The 23,032-nt window shown below is 35.2% G+C and overlaps 2 protein-coding genes across 2 annotated transcripts; one reads left to right on the top strand and one right to left on the bottom strand.

The window, feature by feature from the left end:
- LOC144967865 (guided entry of tail-anchored proteins factor 1-like) lies at positions 1-9,868 on the bottom strand. The gene is made up of 5 exons (XM_078905594.1): positions 9,716-9,868; positions 4,978-5,143; positions 4,345-4,412; positions 649-763; positions 1-196 (listed from the first exon to the last, which is right to left on the bottom strand). Exons 1-5 carry the CDS (start codon positions 9,794-9,796, stop codon positions 120-122), a joined length of 507 nt encoding a protein of 168 aa, XP_078761720.1. The 5' UTR covers positions 9,797-9,868; the 3' UTR covers positions 1-119.
- Positions 9,869-10,122: 254 nt separating this feature from the next.
- On the top strand, positions 10,123-21,672 carry LOC144967866 (uncharacterized). Its single transcript, XM_078905595.1, has 7 exons — positions 10,123-10,312; positions 10,899-11,094; positions 15,397-15,632; positions 16,028-16,178; positions 17,182-17,350; positions 18,719-18,886; positions 19,868-21,672. Exons 2-7 carry the CDS (start codon positions 10,921-10,923, stop codon positions 21,586-21,588), a joined length of 2,619 nt encoding a protein of 872 aa, XP_078761721.1. The 5' UTR covers positions 10,123-10,312; positions 10,899-10,920; the 3' UTR covers positions 21,589-21,672.
- Positions 21,673-23,032: the final 1,360 nt, after the last annotated feature.

Below are 23,032 nucleotides of genomic sequence, written 5' to 3' on the forward strand. Positions count from 1 at the left end.
AAAAAAAAAAAAAAAAAAGAAATCCCTCAGCCTTAGAAGACAACATTCTTAAATTGGATAAATAAAATGAATTAAAATATATTTAAAGCTAAACTCTTGAATAAACAGCTCCATTGCTTTCATACACCCACAAGATTTCGTCCCCTTCGAATGACAGTATTACTAATCATCACCCAACAGCCAAATCCAAGAGCTCCTGGAAGAAACAAGGGATACAAAGGATGGATGGTAAGTTAAAAGCCATTAAAAACAAGATTAAAAAAACAAAAACAAATTGAAAACAAATTCTTGCTTAAAAGAACTGTACAAAAAGAAATGAAACTGCACAATTTCACCATGTATATAAATATCTATATATACTGATTCCAAAAAAAAAAAAAAGAAAAAAGATCGCTTTAAGCCCACAAACGTTCTATAACTACATCAATCACTGGATGAAAATAATATTTTATAATTAAATTCATGGGAATGCTTTAAATATATAAATTGAAGAAAAAAAATATGGACATGTTCCATCTGCTGATTTTTTCTACTATTGAAAGGCAGTAAGTCATAGAAAAATAACTGAGGTCCGATAATGAAATTAATAATATATTAGAGAAATGGTTTTAGCACAAATGAAAATCAAAATTTTTCCCCCTTCCTTACCATGGATGCCTGATGGGAAAGCTACAATCTTTGACAATGGAATGACCCACTCAGATGGAAGATGCATCAAAGGTTCACTTCTATAGTAAACCAACAATATAATCATCATCAGACCCTGCAACAATAAGCAAACAATAAATAAATATATGATCAACCGGGAAAAAAAAACAAGCAACAAAAAATAACAACAACACCCCCGCCACCCTACTTTAAAAAAAACAAACCAAGCTCTTATGTTAGACATCAGCCTTGGTGATGTGGTTGTGGAAGTGCCTTTTTTTTCCAAAAAGATTGGACTTAAGTCTAATTCCGGATTGGAAAATTGTTCACAGCTTATCTCTTCTCCAAGTAATTTATGGGCCTTTTTAGATTTGGCAAAATTAAAGATACTGAGGAAAGAAGCTAGTCACCCGAACATTTTATATCATTGACCCAAGGCATACCCAATTCTCCTGATATAATGAGTCCATCCAAAATTCTGAATCAGACATAAGTATCTCCCCATCTTTTTTTTTTTTTTGAGGTAACAACAGAGGGGGGGGGGGGGGGGGGAGAAAAAGATAATAGTAGTCCTTTACAGTCATTAGGCCCATGGAGCCAGAGTTTATCCCGATTTCCATAGCACGAAATGTACAACAGCAATTGTTTGCTACCCTTTGGATAGGATGCCAGTCTATCACAAAGTACTTTTCACCAGATCTAAAGAATCAACTACCCAATTATTTTTGGGTGGACGTGAGGGTCGGAAAAAAATCTCTTCACCTGGGATCAACCTTGATCCCTTTGTATGTGAAGCGAGCCCACCACCAACTGATCTATTAGGGCTCCCAGAAAAAGACAATGATACATACATATGGAACAGTTGAAAAAGCATGACTGAATCAAAAAATTATTATATATCCATTTACTGCTGAGTGAACAGAGTAGCGGATTAAAACATTAGCCATATAGGCAATTTATTGATTGTCAATTCAGGTTGGAAAATAATTGTTCATTCCACACATTTTAAAACATAAGCAGGTCAGGATCATTTCAAAGAATAACTGCCTGAGTTTAAGCTTCCTAAAATGAAATATGTGATCCTTATACAATGTGATATCCACCAAATATACTGAAAATCTTTTACAATTGGGTCCCAAGCATTTAATAACATTCAATAATTAACATGATATAGAAGGAAAGAAGTTGAGATCACTCAGCTCTTTGTTATTGTTTTTAGACAGTAATTTGTTGATTAATTTCACTAAATTACATCATCAGACTATAAACATTCAAGGTTACTCGCATTTTTGTGCTTATATCCAGCTGGCAGATGTTGAGAGTATTTTCCCTAAACACATAGCATTAATAGGAAGAGAAGTGATCCCTTCAAGGTGCTATTGCAATTTTATCTTTATTTTAAATTTATCTTCTTTTTCCGACAACGAAAATGCTATCAAAGGCAAGTGGCTATTTTTAAACTTGAGTGTGCATGAAAATATGTGAGAATGTAGCAATGACTATGAAAAATGTTTTTTTCTCTTTTTGAGGAAAATTTTTGTCTAAAATCAAAGCCCTATCTCCACTGAGTAAAAATGTTTTTGAATTTTGAAAATCCATTCATAAATAAACAAGCTATGCAGTTTCAAAGGTGTCATTTATTTGGATGACCCGCAAAGAGGAAAAAAACGCGAAAATATGGGACGCTTTTTCGGCATTTCTTTTCGACCTTTGGTTGTATCTTGCGTAATAAGTGGATTAAAAGATTGAAACTTGAAGAGCAAATTAGGATGGTGTTTTGTAAAATACGGGAAAAGTACTCGTCATATTCATATGAAATTTTATAACCAAAAAGAAGAAATGTTCATGTATTACCTTGTCAGCGACAAAACCTCCACGCCCAGTAGTTTTAGAAATATTTTACTCCAAAGAGTAAAAATCTATTTTTAACGGTCTTCTGGTAATCGCACGAGTTTTGTCGCTTGACATAATCTACAATGACCTTTTTTCTAACTGTGTGCCAACTTTCAGTCATATTCATTGATAAACAGCGTCGTAATTAATTTTTTAAAATAGCATATACGAAACGGCTTCGTCCCATATTTTGACGCGAATTCGGGCACTTCGTGAGCGAAAAAGAGGCCCAAAGATTTGTGCGGGATAGTCATTGCTAGAGAATGAGCCTTACTAATGACTCAACTTTTCATTGCCCATGGTGGGACTTGAAGCCAGGACATAAAGGTTGCAAGCTGTGTCATAATAATAATAATAATAATAATAATAATAATAATAATAATAATAATAATAATAATAATAATAATAATAATAATAATAATAATAATAATAATAGAACTTTATTGTCCATAAATATGGCAATTTGTCATTTAGTTACACTTGTTATAACGTTAAACGATAACTGTAACATTGAACAGATATTTCACTCCTACTTATTTTCTCTCTCTCTCTCTCTCTCTCTCTCTCTCTCTCTCTCTCTCTCTCTCTCTCTCTCTCTCTCTCTCTCTCTATCTTCCTCTCTCTCTATCTTCCTCTCTTTCTTTCACACGTGCGATATACACAACATAAACATATTCATTTCGTTTTCAATTTGTTACGATTGTGGCAATTCGACACCAAAAATTATCATCATTATCAATTGGTCAGTTAATAATAAATGGCATTTATATAGCGCTTTACCCCGTTGTCACAGGCTCTAAGCGCTTTACAGTGATATAAAACAAAACATATTACAGTGAGACAAGTGTTAACAACAACAAAATATGAAAATAATATTGCAACATTATGACGTAAAAAGATAAAACTTTAAGCGAGATTTGAACGTTGTCAACGAATCCGAGCATCTCAAGTGTGACGGGAGAGAGTTCCAAAAATGGGGGGCCGAAAATTGAAAAGACTGTTCACCTATTTTACGCAATGGCTTAGGTTTGACAAGGATTGATTGGTCATTGCTTGACCTCAAGTTTCTATCTTACATTAAATAAATTAATCAGTTAATCAGTCAACGAATCAATCCTTGGTTTTTCTGTACCATATGAAATATTCAAAATTTTTATTGCTGATGGAATGAACGTTGATTTATACTTGTTAGTTCTACATTTAATCTGACAAAACCTTCTCCCAGATGGTAAAAGACTAAATTCATGGTATAGAATATGTTTTTTATCGTTGGTAATTGAGAATGCTTTCCTTTCTATTGCTTTTCCATGAATTCTTTCTACTCCATCAAGAGGATGGTTTATTATTTTTGATGCCTCTTTGATAGATTTTGAAATTTTTGATTTATCTTTAAGTCGGCATCCTCCAAACCATATGGTGCAGCCAAACGCAATTACACTTTTAATCAATGAGTCATAAACTCTTAACATGGTTTTCTTCCTTACTTGAAATGTTCTCAATTTCCTTAGGATGTATAATCTTTGGGCAACTTTCTTAGATATTATATTAATATGTTGAGAGAAATTGAGGGAACTATCAATGGTTATTCCTAAATATTTAAAATAGTCAACTATCTCAACATCATCTTTACCATATCACTAGACAACAAAAGCAAAGGACACATATCATGGCAATTGCGAAGCTGTTGCAAGGCAAGGGTCCATACTACTGTGTGACACTGCCCTCTTAAAAAAAAACAAAGGGAGAAAATTTCATACGAGACACCACAAACCAAATAAAACACCTATTTTAATGTTTACTTACATGTAAAACATACATTCCCATGCTGATTCCCATCTTAAGGTAAGCTGCTTTCTGTTGTCTTTCTCCACCTGAAACAATTGGAAAGAAAAAAGATGGCGTACTAAGAAATTTATTTTAAAAAATGCTTCCTTATACAATTTTCAGTTCTCCATATTGTTAGGATGATGATGTTGAAAAATAATTTTCTAAAATCATTGATGGTGAAAGATGATTAAAACCAAGTGGGGATTTAAAATATTTAAAATCTAGAGATTTATTTACAATTGTTATAAGCACAAGTATCTAACTTGTAAAGTGGCTGGCAAAGATGCTTCCCATTGGAAACTGAGGGAGTTAAACCTCTGTTTTAGGTCTGCTCATTAATATCAACCAACCTGTAAATGGGTAACTGGGTCTCTTTGCTAAAAGTAAAAGCCCCATGACGATCAAATTGTCACTAAACCCCTTTGTCAGGCCGTTAGAGTTATCCTTGAAGTATAAATTGAAAGATTAAAAGAGACATTCTATAATATTCATGTTTCCAGCTAAGCCAAAAAGACTATATTAAAAGTATAAGACATAAGTATAATCATAATATGTCTAATATCAACAACTAACCTCTCACTCTAATCAAAAGTTATAAGAAAAATTTACCCATTCTTTTTATACTGGCCATCAGTTTGTCTACTTTTCTTTGAAGGCGAGCATACTGCACAAAGTTGTCTGTCATACTGAGGTGAGACTGCTCTTCTTTTATACTTTTGATCTCCTCTCTCTGAATAAATTCTTCTCGACTTATTCCGAGCACAATTTTTCCAATCTGACGAAAAAAAATTTAAAAAAAAAAATTACTGAATATTAAAACAACCTAACAAATATTTAATGAAAATAATCCCTATTAACCATGAAAACCTTCATAGTTGCATTCCTTAAATTAGGTTTAATCACTTCCTTTAGCTACTATTCTAAAATGAAAAAAGACAATGGCAGAGTTTCAGATGAATGTTTAGAAAAACAAAATCATATAACAGTTTTGTTAGGATAAAATAAATGCCAATGGATGAGAACATTGTCAGCTAACAGATCCACAACAACAACATGCTTGTTGCTTTTGTACCAACTCACCACAAATTAGGTTACCATGTGTGGCATTGTGGTCGAGTGGTTTGATACTCGCCTTTGGACCTTTTAGGTCATTGGTTCGAGTTCCAATGAGGACTGTGCTAAGTTGTGTCATTGGAAAAACTAACGAAAGAGTAAAAATGGAGAGGCTTCGGATGGGAACAATCCAGACAATGGGGTGGAAGACAAAGGACACCCCTCTCATCTGTCCAGTGGTGGTACCATAACCAGAGGTCAGTAAGGTTTGAGTAGGGCATGGTTTTTGCTACCACCTATTGACTTAAACGCTTATTATATTATCTGTTAAAGCACAATGATGTCACCCATATTAATATTGATATTTTCAAGACCGTTTATGATGAGTATGATGATTTGTTGCATTTTGGTGAAAAATGTATCTAGCAAACTGGAATAGGTCTATGGGATCTGGGAATAACATTTCTTTTTTTTTTCTTCTATTTCCAGATACGTCTGAAGAGATAAGCGTTGAGAAAGTGAGTAAGAATAGGTATATTGGTAAACATCCATTTGGCACTCCAACTCCAGCAGTGAGCTGATAAATGACCTAGTGGCTGTGACCCGATGTTTAGGACTTTTGAGTGATGGGTCTAAAAAAAATACCATAAGACTTTTTGTTTATGGACGGATTTTACAGATCTATGTCTTATTTTCTCCAGGAGGAATTTCTCTATCGTTTGGTGCTCTTTATGTTTAAATCAGAGCCAATTTAGTATCTCTTTTAATCATAGACAAAATAGGGAATAATTTACCTTTGAATAATTTGAAAATCAAAAATTTGAAAATCAAAATTCAAGTTAGGGTATGCAATTTATAAAATTTAACATCTTAACTTTTATTTTTAATCAAATTGAATTCAGGGCAAAGTTTTATCCCATATCTCTGAACTCATTCCAGAAAAATCCCAAATGAAATGTCAGCTGCCATTTTAGGCTAGTTTTTAAATCCAAATGGTGGTCCCTACCGGAAATGAAACAGTTTCAGGTAACAAAGTCCGTCAGTAAATAACAAAAGCAAACAGTCAAATAGTATTAGAGTACATTTGTCATAGTCGGTACTTTGGTAAAAAATTGGGTTGAGCTCAATGGAACCTATACCATTACAAAGTGCTTTTCAACACGATTCTAATGATACTAAAATTGTAAAAATTAGATAAGCAGAAGAAAAGCTATGTTAATTTAAAGGCTGAAAAATGTTCTTCTATTTGCCTTTGTTATTTCGCAGTGGCTATTTTTACAGTCCCGTAAAGATGGTTCTCGGGGCTATTTTTACAGTCCCGTAAAGATGGTTCTCGGGGCTATTTTTACGGCGTTGCGGTAATAGATTTATAAAATAGTAACAGATGGGCTGAATCACAGACCTGTGTTATCTATGGGGTGAATAGACACAATTAGCTCTAAAACTCTCACTTACTTCGTTCAGGTGCGACAAGTTAGCAGCCTCTCTCTCTCTCTCTCTCCCTCCCTCTTTCTTTCATTCTTTCTCTATGCCTTTCTTTCTTTCTCTTTCTCTCTTTCTTTTTACATTCTCTTTTTTTTTCTCTATCTCTTTCCCTCTTTCTTTCTTTCTCCCACCCTCTCTTTCCCTCTTTCTTTCTTTCTCCCATCCTCTCTCCCTCTTTCATTCACTCTTTCTTTCATTTTTTCTCTATCCCCTTCTTTCTTTCTTTCTTTGTTTCTCTCTCTCTCTCTCTCTCTCTCTCTCTCTCTCTCTCTCTCTCTCTCTCTCTCTCTCTCTCTCTCTCTCTCTCTCTCTCTCTCTCAAACACACACTTTCTTTCATTCTTTCTCTATCCCTTTCTTTCTTTATCTCTCTTTTAATCTCTTTCTTTATATATATCTCCCCTCTCTCTCTCTCTCTCTCTCTCTTTCTCTTTCTTTGTCTCCCCCTCTCTTTCTTTCTTTATCTCTCCCTCTCTTTCTTTCTTTCTTTCTTTGTTTCTCTCTCTCTCTCACTCACTCTTTCTTTCATTCTTCTCTATCCCTCTTTTTCTTTCTCTATCTCTCTTTTTCTCTCTCCCTCTTTCTTTCTTTCATTCTTTCCCAATCTCTTTCTCTTCTTTCTTTCTCTCCACCTCTCATTCTTTCTTTCTCTCTCCCCCCCCCCTCTCTCCCTTTCTACATTCTTTCTTTGTTTCTCTCTCTCTCACTCTTTCTTTCATTCTTTCTCTATCCCTTTCTGTCTTTCCCCATCTTTATTTCCCTATCTCCCTTTTCTCTCTCTCCCTCTCTCTTTCTTTCATTCTTTCTCTATCTCTCTCTCTCCCCCCCCCCCTCTCTCTTCTCTCTTTTTCCTTTCTCTTTGTCTCAATCTATCTCTTTCCCTAGTGCAACCTCAAAGCCTAGCAGAAGGGTCTGACCACAAGGTGAGCACCGCTTTGGCGGAGAACAATAAAACAACCTCTTAACTGGGAAGGGAGGAGCAATACAGCGACCACCCTTGTCTGGTCGGAACAATCGCTGGGTCAATCAGTAAAGGAGTAGGAGCAACGCAATGGTGGGACCAAAGCAAAATGCCCTAATGAGGATCAGTCTTGGGCACCTCTATTCTTTTGGATCATGACCGCCCATGGTAGAGAATCATCATCATTATTTATTTTCTTTTAAAAAAATTATTATTCAAAAGAACAATATGGGGTGTTTCGCAATGTGCATCTTTACCATGGACATCCACATTGGGGGGGGGGGGGGGGGGGGGGTAGTCACTTGTCCACAATATGGTTGGGAGGGGGGGGGGGGGGGGAATTCTAAAATGGTCAAAATGTGTCCAATTGGTTTGTGAACGGCCTCTTTTCTGAAAGGGGATTCGAACCCACTCTCACATGAGAAGACTGCACCCTGAATGTTACGTCTTTTAAAATTGTATAAACCGTTAGTCCTTCCTGACTGGTAGTATAAACTAAAGCCAAACCTGTAAAGTATTATATCTTGAGGGGTGTTGACTTCAAGCAGGAACTAAATATACTTTCAGTGTTTGATATAAACTACAAGATCTATATTATGTCTGTATGACAGAAAAAATTCAAGACATACAACCTAACTTGCCCACTGATGATAGAAAACGGGCTGTTCTGTACTGTAAACATAACTTTTGCAAAAACACAAATTTTATCAATGTCATAATAATGACAGTACCATAAAAATCGCTAAGAGAATTGTCTTTACATTAATTGTTTGTTAATTTTAGCTTTAGATCTAAATATGTTAAATGAAATTAATTTTGCTTTCATTCACCACCTCTAGATCTGTACATCTAAATATCGGGAGAAATAATATGTGAAGTTTTGTGAATACTGCAAAAAGACAAGTTTACTTACATCTATAACTATGCTGATAACTGTGAACAGAATTGCATCAACGCCGTAAAAATAGCCATGAGAACCGTCTTTACAGGACTGTAAAAATAGACCCGAGAACCATCTTTACAGGACTGTAAAAATAGCCCCGAGAACCATCTTTACGGGACTGTAAAAATAGCCACTGCGTTGTTATTTACTGGCGGACTTAGTGACCCGAAACTGTTGCATTTCCTGTAGTAAGCACCATTTGGATTTCAAAACTGGTCTAAAATGGCCGCTAAGAATTGAGTAAGGATTTTGCTGGAATAAATTTCAGGGATGCAGTATACAGCTTTGCCCTGAATTAAGATGTAAAATCAGTTGTCTTCACTATTTTGATTTACAAATTTCTAATTTTTTAATTATCCAAAGCTAAATTATACCCTATCTTATCCACGCTTAAATTTTAAACATAAAAACAACACCAAACGATAGGGTAATTCCTCCTGAAGAAAATAAATCATGAAAATACATCCATAAACAAAAAATCTATGGAACCTTTTCTGAGGCCCATCACTCAAAAGTCCAAAAAATCGGGTCACAGCCACTTGGCCATTCATTTATCAGCTCACTGATGGAGTGCCAAATTGACGTTTACCAACAAAGTACCTATCTAGGTCTAGAGTAGAGTTCTAGGAGAGTGTGGACCGAGTCTAACATAACTTTTCTTCTCCTCATAGGGTTTTCAAAATTTTGGTACAATTAGAATCGTGTTGAAAAGCGTTTTATAATGATAGAGGATTCATTAAGCTCAATCAAATTTTACCTAGATATTAACATAACTAAAAAGAGAACGCCCCCGTACTCCTTCAATGTCCTAGTTACTACTCTAGTAGTAGGCTAGTAAGTCAGTGTCAGTAGTCAGCAGACGTGTGGTGTGAGAGTGACTTGAGAAACGACAACCAACCAACTTACCAAATTTGTTATTTCCCCTATATACTTAGGTACTATAGAAAACAACAACTCCATAACAAATATAATTATCATAAGATACATCTTAATTATGTCAGTATTGTTTCAAACGAACCAAGAAAATTGAAACAACTGAGAGCGATCAACAAATTCTACTTTTACTTTCAGTTTCACCTACACACGTTCTGGTAAAAGTAAGACCTATGATTATATAAAACAAACTGATTCAATAGGATTTTTTTTTTCTGTCATCAGTTATGTTTTTGCAAAAGAAAAGTTTTTTGAGATGTATCTATAAATTGTATTGAATATTGGAATACAGAATGAATATTGTAAAACAGCGAAAACTAATTTGCGAGTTTTGTTAATTCTTATCCGATACAACTTTTAGCAATTTTCCTAGCAACGTTGTTTAAAAATGGTTGATTACAAAATTCATCGCACTGAGTGAACTTGAGGGTTCACACCCAACCGTGCAAAACCACTGAGCTTTGTTTTCAATACAACAGATCTGTAGTTTTATCTATTTGAAATTGTTTCCAAAGCACAACTGGAAATAATTTCTAGTGGTGTGATGATGACAGCGACTATCAGTTCTCAGTAAGAATCTATCATTTCACCCTAGTCATTACTATTCTAGATTGCGGAGTTACAGTTACAGTTAGGTATCTAGACAAGATAGTATCTGCCGACATGCACTGATTTAATTTGCAGGTCTGATAACTGAAATTGTTAAAGGCTCATTGTCGTAATGGGAACACTCTCAACCCAAAGCATAATATTCTCCACCACAACAACGGTTATCAGATCTGCATGAACGTCGGTATCTGCCTTTTTTAAACACTTTAACTTTAACCTTAACTTTAACTTTAACCAGTTGGTTAGTGTACTCCTTGGCCTGGAAAAATAATTTTTGACGTTTTTAATAATACCAGATAACATGAATTTAATGGGTAATAGTAGGCTTAACATGTTTGAATCTTTGTCGATGTACAAATAATATACTTATTACTTGTAACAACTCAATGTGTTTAACCAATGCAATTGAAATGAATCAGAACAACGTATGAGCCACTTCCCATTTATGAATTGTGCTTGTTACTATATTTTAAATTAACGCAATCAGTTATCCCTTTTGTCTATATTTAAATTTCGATTCACCTATCGATATTACATTTCTTCACAGACAATATTTGGAGTAGAAAAACATGACAAAGAAAAGAGTGCTTCCTGTAAAGAAATATGAGGCGGCAACATTTCAAGTACAAGAAACTCTGCTTAAAACACAAGCATCATGTATGCCAACAAACTTGGCAGAGGAAAAGGAAAAATTCTTGAAAAATGGCAAAACGCCAAAGTTTCATATAAAGGACAGATCAAAAGTAAGACATCTTGTATAAATACAAATGCATTTGGCAAAAATATTGTTTCATGTTTTTTATGATGCATGGCTACTTTCACAGTTCACGCCATTTTCAACCCTTTATAGGTGGAGTGCCTACTCAAACCTGCAAATGTATCCAGGAGTGGTTGGTAGCTGATAGATTTAGGCAGCACCAATCGAAAACTCTTACTTTTGAATACCACAGGCTTACAATCGGGGATAAATTATTTCCTTTATACTGTTTTTTTTTTCAAATATCCATACAAACAATGACACTTTAATATCTCATCTGTATTTATTTTTGGTTTATTAGTGAGCATTTTGTTTTATTTGCGTTGAGTCCCCTCATGTAATGATAAAGCTGAAATATATTTACTTTATACCCGAGTAGGATCTCAGTGTGTTGGATAGTTGTGCTGGTCTGGCCCATAGTTGTTTTATATGGAGGACAATGGATGATCGGGGTCAAGCTTGGTAACCACATTTCTTTTCAAGAGACTAAGCAATTTCCTTTAATAATTACAGGGTGACAAATAGTCATGGTCCTTGAGTAATTACAAACAGGCAGGATGTTCCATTCATTATTTGATTAAAAGTTATAATATAAGTTTTTAGAAAAAATGAGATATGATAGTTAAGAGGCAGTTTAAGAGATAGAGAAACTGCCAGTGTTTGTATCATACTGATTTCACACACACACACACACACACACACACACACACACACACACACACTTCTTCTAGGTTCCATGCCTGGTCCAGGCTTCAGATACTGCATGAATTATCTCTCTCCATTCCTCCCTGTCTCTTGCTTTTTCAAACAGCTCTTGGATTGTTAGGTTGGTGAAGCCCTTCAGTTGGTCTATGAGTGTTTTTCTTTGTCTCCCCCGGGCACGTTTACCAGGTATTTTTCCACAACTTGCCAGGTATACATTCTTATCTTTCCTTACTATGTGTCCGAAAAAGGATAGTTGTCGATCCGCTATTAAGGGCATTAGTTTCCTTTGTTGATATGTTTGTTTTAGCACTTCTTCTTTCGTTTTGTGTGCAGTATACGATATTCTCTGCATCCTTCTCAAACACCACATTTCAAAAGCTTCAATGTTCTTTTGTGTTTCTGCATTTGTAGTCCAGCTTTCGCATCCGTATAACAAGATTGGCCACATGTAGCACTTCAAGACTCGGAATCTAATCCCGAACGACATCTGTTTGTTTTTCAAAATGTTTCCAAGGTCCATAAAGGCCTGTTTGGCTTGAGTTATTCTTGCTCGTATGTCTCGGTTACATCTTCCATCTGTTGTCACTATTGAACCCAGGTATTTAAAACTTTCTACGTTGGTAAGTTGCTCACCGTGAATCGTTATATTGCACGTGTTGTTGTTTTGGGGTTTTTCTGTATTACCATGCATTCCGTTTTGGTGATATTCACTTTCATTCCCTTGGCTTCACTATCTACTACCACTTTGTCAACAAGCTTTTGAAGTTGGATTTCTGATGTTGCAACGAGTACCGTATCGTCTGCATATCTTATATTATTGATGTTGTGACCTCCTACTTGTATTCCCTCCATATTAGTTATGCCCCTCATGATTGTTTCTTGGTATAGATTAAACAGATCTGGTGAGGCAACACACCCTTGACGGACTCCTTTCTTAATAGGAATGGAATTTCCTGTAGAGTTTCCGATTTTGATAGATGCCTGTTGGGTGTAGTATAATGTTTGCATGAGTCTGAGGTCTTTCTCATCAGCGCCAATGGAGTGCAGTTGTTTTAGTATTTCTTTTTGGCGTACTCTATCTAAAGCTTTTTTGTAGTCGACAAAACAGAGGTATAGTGGGGTCTGAACCTGTATAGCTCTTTCACTTAAAACACGGAGGATGTATATTGCGTTCCTTGTCCCTCTGTCAGGTTGGAATCCATATTGTTCTTCTGCGATTTCGGGTTAATCTTATTCCTTAGCCTGTTGAGCATTATACGCAACAGTATTTTGTTGATGTGGCTTATTAAACTTATAGTTCTAAAATTTTCGCATCTGACTGCACCTGCTTTCTTTGGTATTGCTATGAAAATAGAGTTACAGAGATCTTCTGGAATTTTCCCAGTGTTGTATATATTGTTGAATAATATGTGAAGTTCATCAATTGCTAGATCTCCTAGGCTTTTTAATACCTCTACAGATATTTCATCAGGGCCTGTTGCTTTACCATCCTTCATTCGTTCCATGGCATGTTCAATTTCACTTTTGGTGATGTTTGGTCTGCTTAATGGTTCTTTGAATTTCAGTGGTGGTTCATTTCTATTTGGATCATTGTACAGTTCGCCTATGTATTCTACCCATCGGCTTTCTATATGTTGTTCTTCAAATAGCAGTTCACCTTGTTTGTTCTGGATACAACTTCCTGCTGCTTTGCTTTTCCTTTTCCCTGATAGTTCTTTTATTCTTCGGTGAGCTTGTTGGGGGTTGGGTTTGTATTCTCTTTCAATTTTGCAGCATTTCCAGTCTAGATAGTTCTCGTGAGCCTCGATGCATTTGGATTTAATGTGGTTGTTCAATGTTTGGTATTCTGCAGACCCTCTGTTGCATTTTCGTCTTTCTTCAAATAGGTTTAGAATTTCATTTGTCATCCATTCCTTTTTGCTGTTTATTTGAGCTACTGGTAAATGCTTTTCTGCAGTTGCTTTGACACACTTTTGGAATATATCAAATTGTTTTTCACATTTTTCGTTATCAGGTTCACTTTGGCTTTGTATCCTGAGTGCACTTTCAAATTCTTCTCTCATTTTTGTTTGTATGTCATTGTCTTTGCATAACCTGTAATCCCTCTTTATTCTACCAGCTGTTCTCTGAATAGCTTTAAACTTTATCCTTACTGTACAAACAACTGGGACATGGTCACTGTCTACATCGGCGCCTGGGTAGGTTTTGCAATTTAATATGCCATTTCTGAATCTTGATGAAACTGCTATAAAGTCTATCTGGTTCCTTGCTCTGTCCCCTGGTGATTGCCATGTCCAGGTTCTTCTTGGGTGTTGTTGAAACCAGGTGTTTGAAATCATTAATTTATTTGTTTTACACCAATCTGCCCAGATGTTTCCTCGTTCATTTCTGTCTCCGAGTCCATGTGGTCCGATTATGTCACCATCTCTGCCTCTGCCAATCTTAGCATTTAGGTCCCCCATTACCATAAGGACTTCTTGTGATTTACACATTCGTTTTGCTTTGTCTAGTGAATGGTAAAACTCTGTCATATCTGCATCTGTCGCCTCTTCTGTTGGTGCATAAACTTGAATAATATTGGTGTCAACTACAGGTCCTCTTAGCTTAACCAGCAAAACTCTGTCTGAAATTGCTACGTGCCCTTTGTAAAATTTGGTTGATTGTTGGTCTAAGATCATCCCTACTTCTTTTTGGAAAGAGGTTCCACCACTCCATATGATCTTATATGTCGTGTTGTTTTCTTGTTTTGACATGGTTCCCTGCTCTTTCCATCTCATCTCTGCCAGGCCAAGAATATTTATTTTGAGCCGTTTCATTTCTTTTAGAATGTTGTTTAGTTTTCCTTTTTGGGCACAGGTCCTGACATTCCATGTCCCAATTTTGGTTTTGTCACATTTGTTAAATTTATTTCGCCTAGTAACTGGCTGACGGTTTGGTGTGACCTGACGAACATCACGCTCCCAACCGAGCGAGGCAGCAGTCTTCCGTGAAAACGTGCTCCCCTTTACGCTGTCACCGTTTAACTTTTTGGACTTATTCATGCAGTTAACTCGGAAAGTTACAAGAATGGTTTGCCATTGCCTATTCTTGTCGCCCACTGCAGTTAGCCAGCTTGACCTGTTACCGTTCGACACCACGAGGAGGTTGCAGTAGGGCTTGATGATGATCTATCTTTGCAGACTTGGCATCATCCATTTGTCGAACCACACACACACAATTAAGCGCTATAATAGTGATGCAACTTGAACTTCAATGGAGTCTAAATAGCAACTCTATAAATTTATTTAGAGGCTTAAAGATTCAGAGTCACTATGAATGATGTATACTTGCCTAACTCACATGAAAGAATTCAATATTTTTATGGACATTTTTCCCCCAGTGGAAATGGGTAGTATAATTGTTGAATATAAAGAAGTCAATATGAAAAACAAAGAAGAAAACAACCCCCCCCCCCCCCCCCCCAAAAAAAAAATATTAAAAAAACAAATACAAAAACAAACAAACAAACAATAAAAAATTGCAAAAACAGATTGATAGTCTTCCTTTCCAGCTCTTGATTTACAAGTATTTTTTTTTTCAACAGGTTGAACAACTTGCATTGAAAACAAAAAACAACATTCGATTTGAGTTGTTTGGGGAGGCTCAGTACATTCTTGAAAAAGTACGAGATACCTATGGGAATGGAGAATTTTACTTGGAGCACGCTTTTGGTCCTCGTATCACAAAGGATGAAGCAACACCCATATTACTTAAGTATATAGCAGAAAACAATGTTCCAGAGTCGTTGAAAATCAATTGGTGTGGGAATTTGACATGCAGGTTAGTTATTTACAACCACCTTCTTCATTATACATCATTTTGTTATCTTTGGGATTTATCATTAACTGCCTAAAATGTTTCCATAATTTTATGATTTTCCAAAAATTGCTGATAACAAAGATGATTATAATGCTATCATGACGTTTATTATGGGAGCTTATATCAATGTATGATGGTCACTTAATCCAGTTTTGAATGAGTACATGGCCATAGGTAGTCACTGATATTGTAAGTGCACTGATACAATACGGAAACCTTGCAAGTGAACTGCACTGAAAAGAACTAGTGCTTGGGAAATGAATGATAATTTGTAAATGCTGTAAACTTGTGATCAATTGAAATTTTCACTATGATATGCACATTTGCTTTAATGATTTTTAATGTTTTGATTGTAGTGCCAAAATGGTATGGAGTGGCCCAAATGTGAATTCAAACCGGCCTGAGCTGCGAAAGTATTCCCTGTGGCTGAATGGCTCTGATGAAAATCCATACATGCGGGAGAGTGGAATTCGATGCCTCATGGACCATGAGATTGGCACTCATTTTGTATCCTTTATCTTTAACATGTGTCTAGTTGATATAACACTGGCACTGGGTTGAGATTTATTTTATTCTTAACTATGATGCAATATTCAGATTTCTTATAATCTTAAAACTCTCTCAAGGTTTATATTTTTAGTCTTATTCAAAGTTAGGCAACCCCGATAGTTTAGTTTTGAGAGCATTGTCTTCACAAGCAAAAGGACCGTTATTGATCCTGAGTGCAATCAAGATATTTAGCTTTGGTTGGGTAGCGTCAGTTAGATATGGTGGAAAGTACTTTGTGATAGACTAGCATCCTATACAAAGGCTAGCAAGCAATTGCTATTGTCCACTTAATGCTTTTGAAATTGGGGTAAATCTGGGTAAATGGACTTATTCAAAGTTGACTTTTTAAAAAGTATTTTGATAACATATTTTGAATGAAGTAAGTTTACTTAAATTTTATAGTAATTTTCTAAAGGTCATTCTATTATTAAGTCAATGCAATCCACTGACTTTGCGGGTTTCTTTGTATTAAGTTCGGTCCAATGATATAACATACTGGTGATAATTGCTATTCAGAAAAAAAGCATTGGCGATTAGAAATGCAAATCTTTGGGGTTTTTTGTTTTGTTTTTGTTTTTTGTAATTTATTTTTTTTTTTGGGGGGGGGGGGTGGTATTGTTTTTCTTTATTTTTTTTAAAAAGCAGATGTAAGAAGGTCTTTTGTATGAACTTTATGAGTTTTATATGACCTATGCATGGTTATGCGCTATACAAGTGCTATATTTTCATTATTATTTTCCTGTTAATTTTGATTAGGTAGATGTTTTGACAAGCAAAGCTTAGTATATTATAAAGATTATTCATGTTATAGATTAGTAAAGATTTATTTACCTTTGTATGCTGTATATGAATACTGCTAATACTAATAGCATCATGTGACCTAAAGGCTTTTTTATTTTTATTATTTTCTTTTTTCTTTTTAGTAAACTTAGCTCTCAAATTTTCCTTAATTGGTCCACAGTATAGAAGTTTTAATGATGGCTTTCAACCTTGGTATGCAGACCGTGAACGATTTGGCTTGAGGAAACTTGGCACATTTGAGGGTCAGTGCACAGAAGAAGGTCTGGCTGCAATCCATACAGTTCTGAGAGGCCGAATACGATACCTGTGGGGTGCTGCAATGGGTTACTGTACGTCTGCTTATGTTTGGTTTGATCAATTTCACTTACTTTCCCATGCTCCTTAAAAAGATTTTATTTTGAATCCCGGAGTAAGTTATCATTAAATATATAGCTTTAGGCAATGACTAATATTTGAAAAGTACATGTACAAATGTTGGTGCCTAACATGCGACTTGTAATTACAAACGACCTGCTTGGAGAAATATCAAAGCATTGCTATGCTCAAGATGGTACCATCAGGTGTTAACCAGAAAAGGTTTAAATAAAAATATCTGGAATAATGAGATTTGAGTTATTAGCAGTTTCACTTGTAATATTCGTAGATTATAGAAACTTACTTACTTACTTATCCGAACCAGCGACCACCTGAGCTCTAGCCCGTCAGTCTTGTGCCATGACGTAGAAGTTAGATGTCTTTTGTAGTTGTTCCAGGTGACTATAAAGTGTGTTACTGATGCTTGGATTTGGTGGGAGGAATGTGGTAGATTATAGAAAGAAATGTAAATTTTAATAAAATGAAATTATTTAAAATTTGAATTTAATTATCTGATCTGGTTCATCGCGATACTTGCGAGTTGTTTTATCCAGAATATAATTGGTGTAAGGTTTTTAGATTTTTAGAAAAACAATTTATAAATTTGATATTGGTTGTTATTTATTTTATTTATGTCGTTTAATGCCTCACTGTTTACCTGTTTAAAAAAAAATAATTATATTTCCATTTTACTCTCAAGTGATTTTATATGTCAAGCAAATTATTTCGGTTATATATCCTTTTGGAAAGTTTATACAAATTATGTAGAACGATGTAATGAAGAGTGGAAAATGCATTGATAAATAGTTTTTCTTGTTATAACAGATGGAATCAAAGAGCTTTTCCTTTAGGTCGAGAGTTGATCTCTATCCCCGTGGTGTCAAACCGTGGTAAAAATTGCTTTCTACCTTTTGGATTAGGTGCTAATCTTTCATAAAGCTCTTTCCCCCAGACCTAACAAACCATTGACTTAAGCTCTCTCGAGCTAAGGGAACCATCAACTAGAAATCATTATGCTTTTATAATTCAGGAGCATCGATGACTGTCACCTCGTTAGTGACCAGATAAGAGAAAATGATGGCAAACTCTGATCCTAGTTATCATTGTGGTCTTTGGTAGAGCACTTATTATAATCCCACTCAAATTAGGTGTGAATGAGTATCCAGCTTTAAGCAGTGATGTATATTGTAAGAATGCTTGTACAACAATGTTGCCTCACAGATGATTGTGTAGTGTAGGAAACAGAAATTTTAACTCCACTTTGCCTCTGTGGGGGAGGCATTGCGAATGCATAAGTGCATGATAAATTTTCTATTTATTATGATTTAAATTTTTCTATCTAGATATTGCCTGTAAGTCAGCAGAAATGACCTTCAAGGAACTGTTTGACCACCTGGGTCGTTTCACATCCAACCCAGATTACAGATGGAAACAAGCCATGCGCGTAAAAAGAGGACTGCCCAACCCAAATGACCTTGGAGGCTTTGGAAATGACCAATGCTATTTTGAAGGTAAGAAATGTTTTTAAACAACGGAGAAGTTCTTTTGAATTATCCACCGGACCCGTGGAACCAGAGATGATCATTTTCTCGAGCCTGAAAAGATTGTACCAGTTGCTTCATATTAACCTTTGAATAAGATACCAGTACATCCATAAGTACTTTATGACAGATCAATAGGATCACCTAGATAGCCAATCACTTCTGATAGGATAGAAAGGCGGGTAAAATAATTGTTGTATGCAGATGCTCTCCCTCTGCAGATACAGGATAAAAAGATATTAAATGAAAATGTTTGAAAATTGTGTGTTTTTTTTGGTTTTGTTTTGTCTGTTTGTTTTTTTTGGAAGGGGGGTGGGGTGGGGAGGAGGAGAGGGGGGCAATAATGTCAATGAATTAGAGTAAATTTTTAAAAAATAATCAAAGAAAAAGGTCATATTGTATTGAATAATATATTATGCCTAACCGCACATGTGCGCTTAATTTTTTAGGTGCTTAGAGGTATGTAAACCAGCATCATGCATATATTGAGAAAAAACCTTTACACATCTAATGTTTTTATGACTATTAAGGTTTTTTAAAATATTGTCATTTGATTATTTATCTCTTTTTAATACATTTAAACAATACATATTGATTTTTTAAAAAGTGATGGTGGTAATACAATTTTTATAACAAGTAGCTAAAAACGCGCAAAAGTAACAAAAATTTGGAAACTTTTTACAAATTAATTTTTATGTGTTTGACTGTCTCTCCTGATAATTAAACAATTATTAGCGTTATCAGAACACAGGGGAAGGATGGACATGACTTTTCTTTCAAATTGTATTTTTTGTATGTCTTCTTTAAATTAAAGTTTTGTATTTCAAGTAGTGCTAAAAAACCCAGCACATTGACTTGATTGCTCTTTACTGTTTGCCTATGAGGGTTTGTGTGATTAGAGGGGATGATAAGCTATGTATAATTTGATTTAAACTATTTATATATTTTCAGGTGCAGTCAGTATACTGCGCAGAATGGAGGATATTGACTTTCAGCTTATGATGATGGGTAAAATTTGCTACGATGAACTGGACAGGATTAAGCGGGTCGTCAGAAAAGACGTTGTGCAGTATCCCACTTTCATGAAGAATATAACTGCTTACAAAAAAAGCCTGCGCAAAATATTGACTCTAAATGGACTGGATGGATTTCACCCACAGAAAGGACCACCAGATGTTTACGTAAAGCATTTGGAAGCGAAAAAGAGAGGAAAAACTAATCATAAAGGAAAGAAGGTGAGGCCTAAACCATCATCAGTACCAAAGAATTTAGGATTTAGTGATAAGGGCAAAACCAAAAGTATGTTGAATAATAAGAAAAATAATGAAGATGACGGCAATGCAGAGGAGGTTAAAAGTTTTTCTTGCTCTCACCCTTTTGTAAATATGCATTTACACAACAAGCAAGTGACGGAAATAGAAAGAATGGTTTATGTTGAGTCTGAAAGTCTTAGAGACGTTAGAGAATTGACAGGCTCTCTATCAGTCAAAGACAATTTACTCAATATGCAGTTAGAAAAACTGCAAAATATTGTCAAGAATCACCAATGGTCCAACACAGCAGATTGTCCCATTAAAGTGAAAGCTCATGGTCCAGATAAAGATATGGCCCTTCCTCGTATTCTCAAAAAATCTGAATCATTGCCGAATAGTGCGAGAGATTTTGATGGATGTAAAAGTTGTGAGAACCCAGTAGATAAAACCTTGTTAGTTGATGAGTCAAATGTCAATGACTTTAACAAGTGTGATCATGAAGTTTGTCCAGAAACAGTGACATGCACGCTGTGTCCTAGTGGGGATGACACGTCATGCCGGACAACTCCGACTGAAGGATTTTATTGTAATGATTTACAATCAATACCTTTTCAGAAAGACATTATAGATGATCCACATGATGAAATCAAGACTAACATGAATAAAGTTAAAATCAGAAACAACTCTCGTGCCCATTCTCGACCAGGTTTACTGCATAGAAATAAAAATGGGACAAACAAAATTCAGCATCAAAGTAGAAGACAAATTTTACATACGCCTGTGGCCGACCTGTCAAGTTATGATTCTATGCTGGAGAAAAAATATCCAAAAATGGATGACAATAATAATAATAACATCATGCCGAGCATAACGAAACGAGTATCATTAAACGGTCCTAAGACATCACCGACTGAAATCACAAATGACTATGAAATAGTACCATTACCATCACCGTCTCAATCACCACCACTGCTAGTAAACCGTTTTGAGAATCCGTGTAATGTTGAGCATTCAGAGTGTAGTGAACAAGCTTTTCATCAATCCAGTGCTCAGAATGCAAGTTTAACAAAGCCTTATTTGAGGAAAGAAGATGAAACTGCTGAATATATGTTCCACCCAGCCATTCAAAATGATCTCATTCAACAGCAAAATACACCATGTGTAACAACTGATATTAAAAGACCTGCCAGTCACAAGCGACCTCTATCAACTGGCTCAGAAAAGATATTAAAATTGCATTGGATGGATATCCCAACCTCTCTTAATATATTTCAACAGAGAAGGCCATTACAGCCAAAAATCACCTCCTTGCTCAATGTAAAAACTAAACTCAATGACTTAGCTCAATTAAAGCACATTACTGCTTCTAATAATAATACTAATAATAATGCTCCAATGCTGCGTAACAGTTTCCAGTAACCATACAGATTTGTATTTTTGCTAATAAGCTTAGACCAGTCATTTATTTAAATCAGTGTTTATCGAGAATTTTATTTATTTATTTATGTTTGGTTGTATTCTCCAGGGCAAAGCTTTTCTAAAAACTTTGTCAAAGATTATAAGAAAAGGAGACGAGTCTTGAGATAACAAATCCAGCAAAAAGGAAACCTGTATTCCATTTTAGGATTTTAAATCAAGTCGTAATTGGTTCAAAGTCAGTACGCTCGGCCAATTTTATAGTTTGCCGTGAATCAAAGACTGAAAATTCGATTTGAATCTAGTGTCTTTGACGCCAAAGTGAGCTGTGCTCTCTATGATATTTTTTTTTCACAATTAATAGATATTGTTTTATGAAAACCTATCACCTGTTACATTATTATATCTGCAATGGTGCTGTAACTTTAATGCTTATAATGTCATGCTATTCTCACCAAAAGTTTACATTTTATATATTTTTAAAATCTCCTGTATGTTGTTATTACTACCATCATCGTGCCATCATTGCTTCATTTTGCCTTGAGTTTAACACAACGATGCACATATTGTCCTGCCTCCTTTTCAGATTATTTTATGTTGGCCTAAGCGATGAGCAAGTATTTATTGTTCTCTATTTTAAAATCCTATCATGTCTTATCCCTGAATCCATTGTGTAATCCTTTCCCATTTTAGTTAGTACGCTGTGGTTACTTTTGCATAAGCTTGGCTTTGTTGCTTTCAGGTCTATAGAAATTGCTATATATAATCCCTATCAATTGCACAGTGTTTGAAGGAAATACTGCCCATTTTTTAAATAAATGATTATTAATAACAACAACAACAAAAAAGAGAGGAGCTCACATTGAGCAAACTGGTGTTCTATGCAAATGTTAGACACCATCCTCACTACACACTTACCAATAAATCCCCAATTTGTTTTATTCATTCCTGCTTTTGGCAGGCCGTTAAAAAATATTTTTGTTAGTAGCCAACAAAAATATGTGATGTGAGAAAATCTCAAGAGGTGCAGTAAATAGGAATGATACAGCACTATACTTTATTTATAATATCTATTTTTTCTACTCGCATTTTTTTCCCCAATTTCTTATATGTTTTGGCTCCTAATTTATAACTTCTTTGTTTTCATCAATACTTCATCGATGATTCTTCACAAATATGAATCTGTTGATGGATTCATCTTTTCTAACTGACATCATTCGTTTCTTAGAAATAACAGATGGGTGTGTGTTGTTTTTTTTATGCATATCCCTTTATAGGTGGGGTTCATTTTACTTAACCTGACATCTTGTCTAGCTTGTTTGAAAAAAATAAATAAATTGGCGTCATCATTAAATAACTGCTAAATAGATTTTTTGCCAGTATAGATTTTTCTTGTTTTAATCTGTAAGAGATTTACAACCTGAGGTCTTATTAATACTACACTTTA

Source organism: Berghia stephanieae, chromosome 3 (genome assembly GCF_034508935.2).
Source record: "Berghia stephanieae isolate SIO BIC M18660-M18661 chromosome 3, UCSD_Bste_1.3, whole genome shotgun sequence".
Lineage (NCBI taxonomy): Eukaryota > Metazoa > Mollusca > Gastropoda > Nudibranchia > Aeolidiidae > Berghia > Berghia stephanieae.

Bases quoted from the DNA above. Each gene is read 5' to 3' on its own strand.
- LOC144967865 (XM_078905594.1), bottom strand. From the start codon at position 9,796: ATGTATCTTATGATAATTATATTTGTTATGGAGTTGTTGTTTTCTATA. The intron at 4,413-4,977 runs GTAAATTTTTCT...CAATTGTTTCAG, and splicing joins GGCCAGTATAAAAAGAATGG to GTGGAGAAAGACAACAGAAA. The intron at 764-4,344 runs GTAAGTAAACAT...TTATTGTTGCAG, and splicing joins TGGGAATGTATGTTTTACAT to GGTCTGATGATGATTATATT.
- LOC144967866 (XM_078905595.1), top strand. From the start codon at position 10,921: ATGACAAAGAAAAGAGTGCTTCCTGTAAAGAAATATGAGGCGGCAACA. The intron at 11,095-15,396 runs GTAAGACATCTT...TTTTTTCAACAG, and splicing joins ATATAAAGGACAGATCAAAA to GTTGAACAACTTGCATTGAA. The intron at 16,179-17,181 runs GTATCCTTTATC...ATTGGTCCACAG, and splicing joins ATGAGATTGGCACTCATTTT to TATAGAAGTTTTAATGATGG.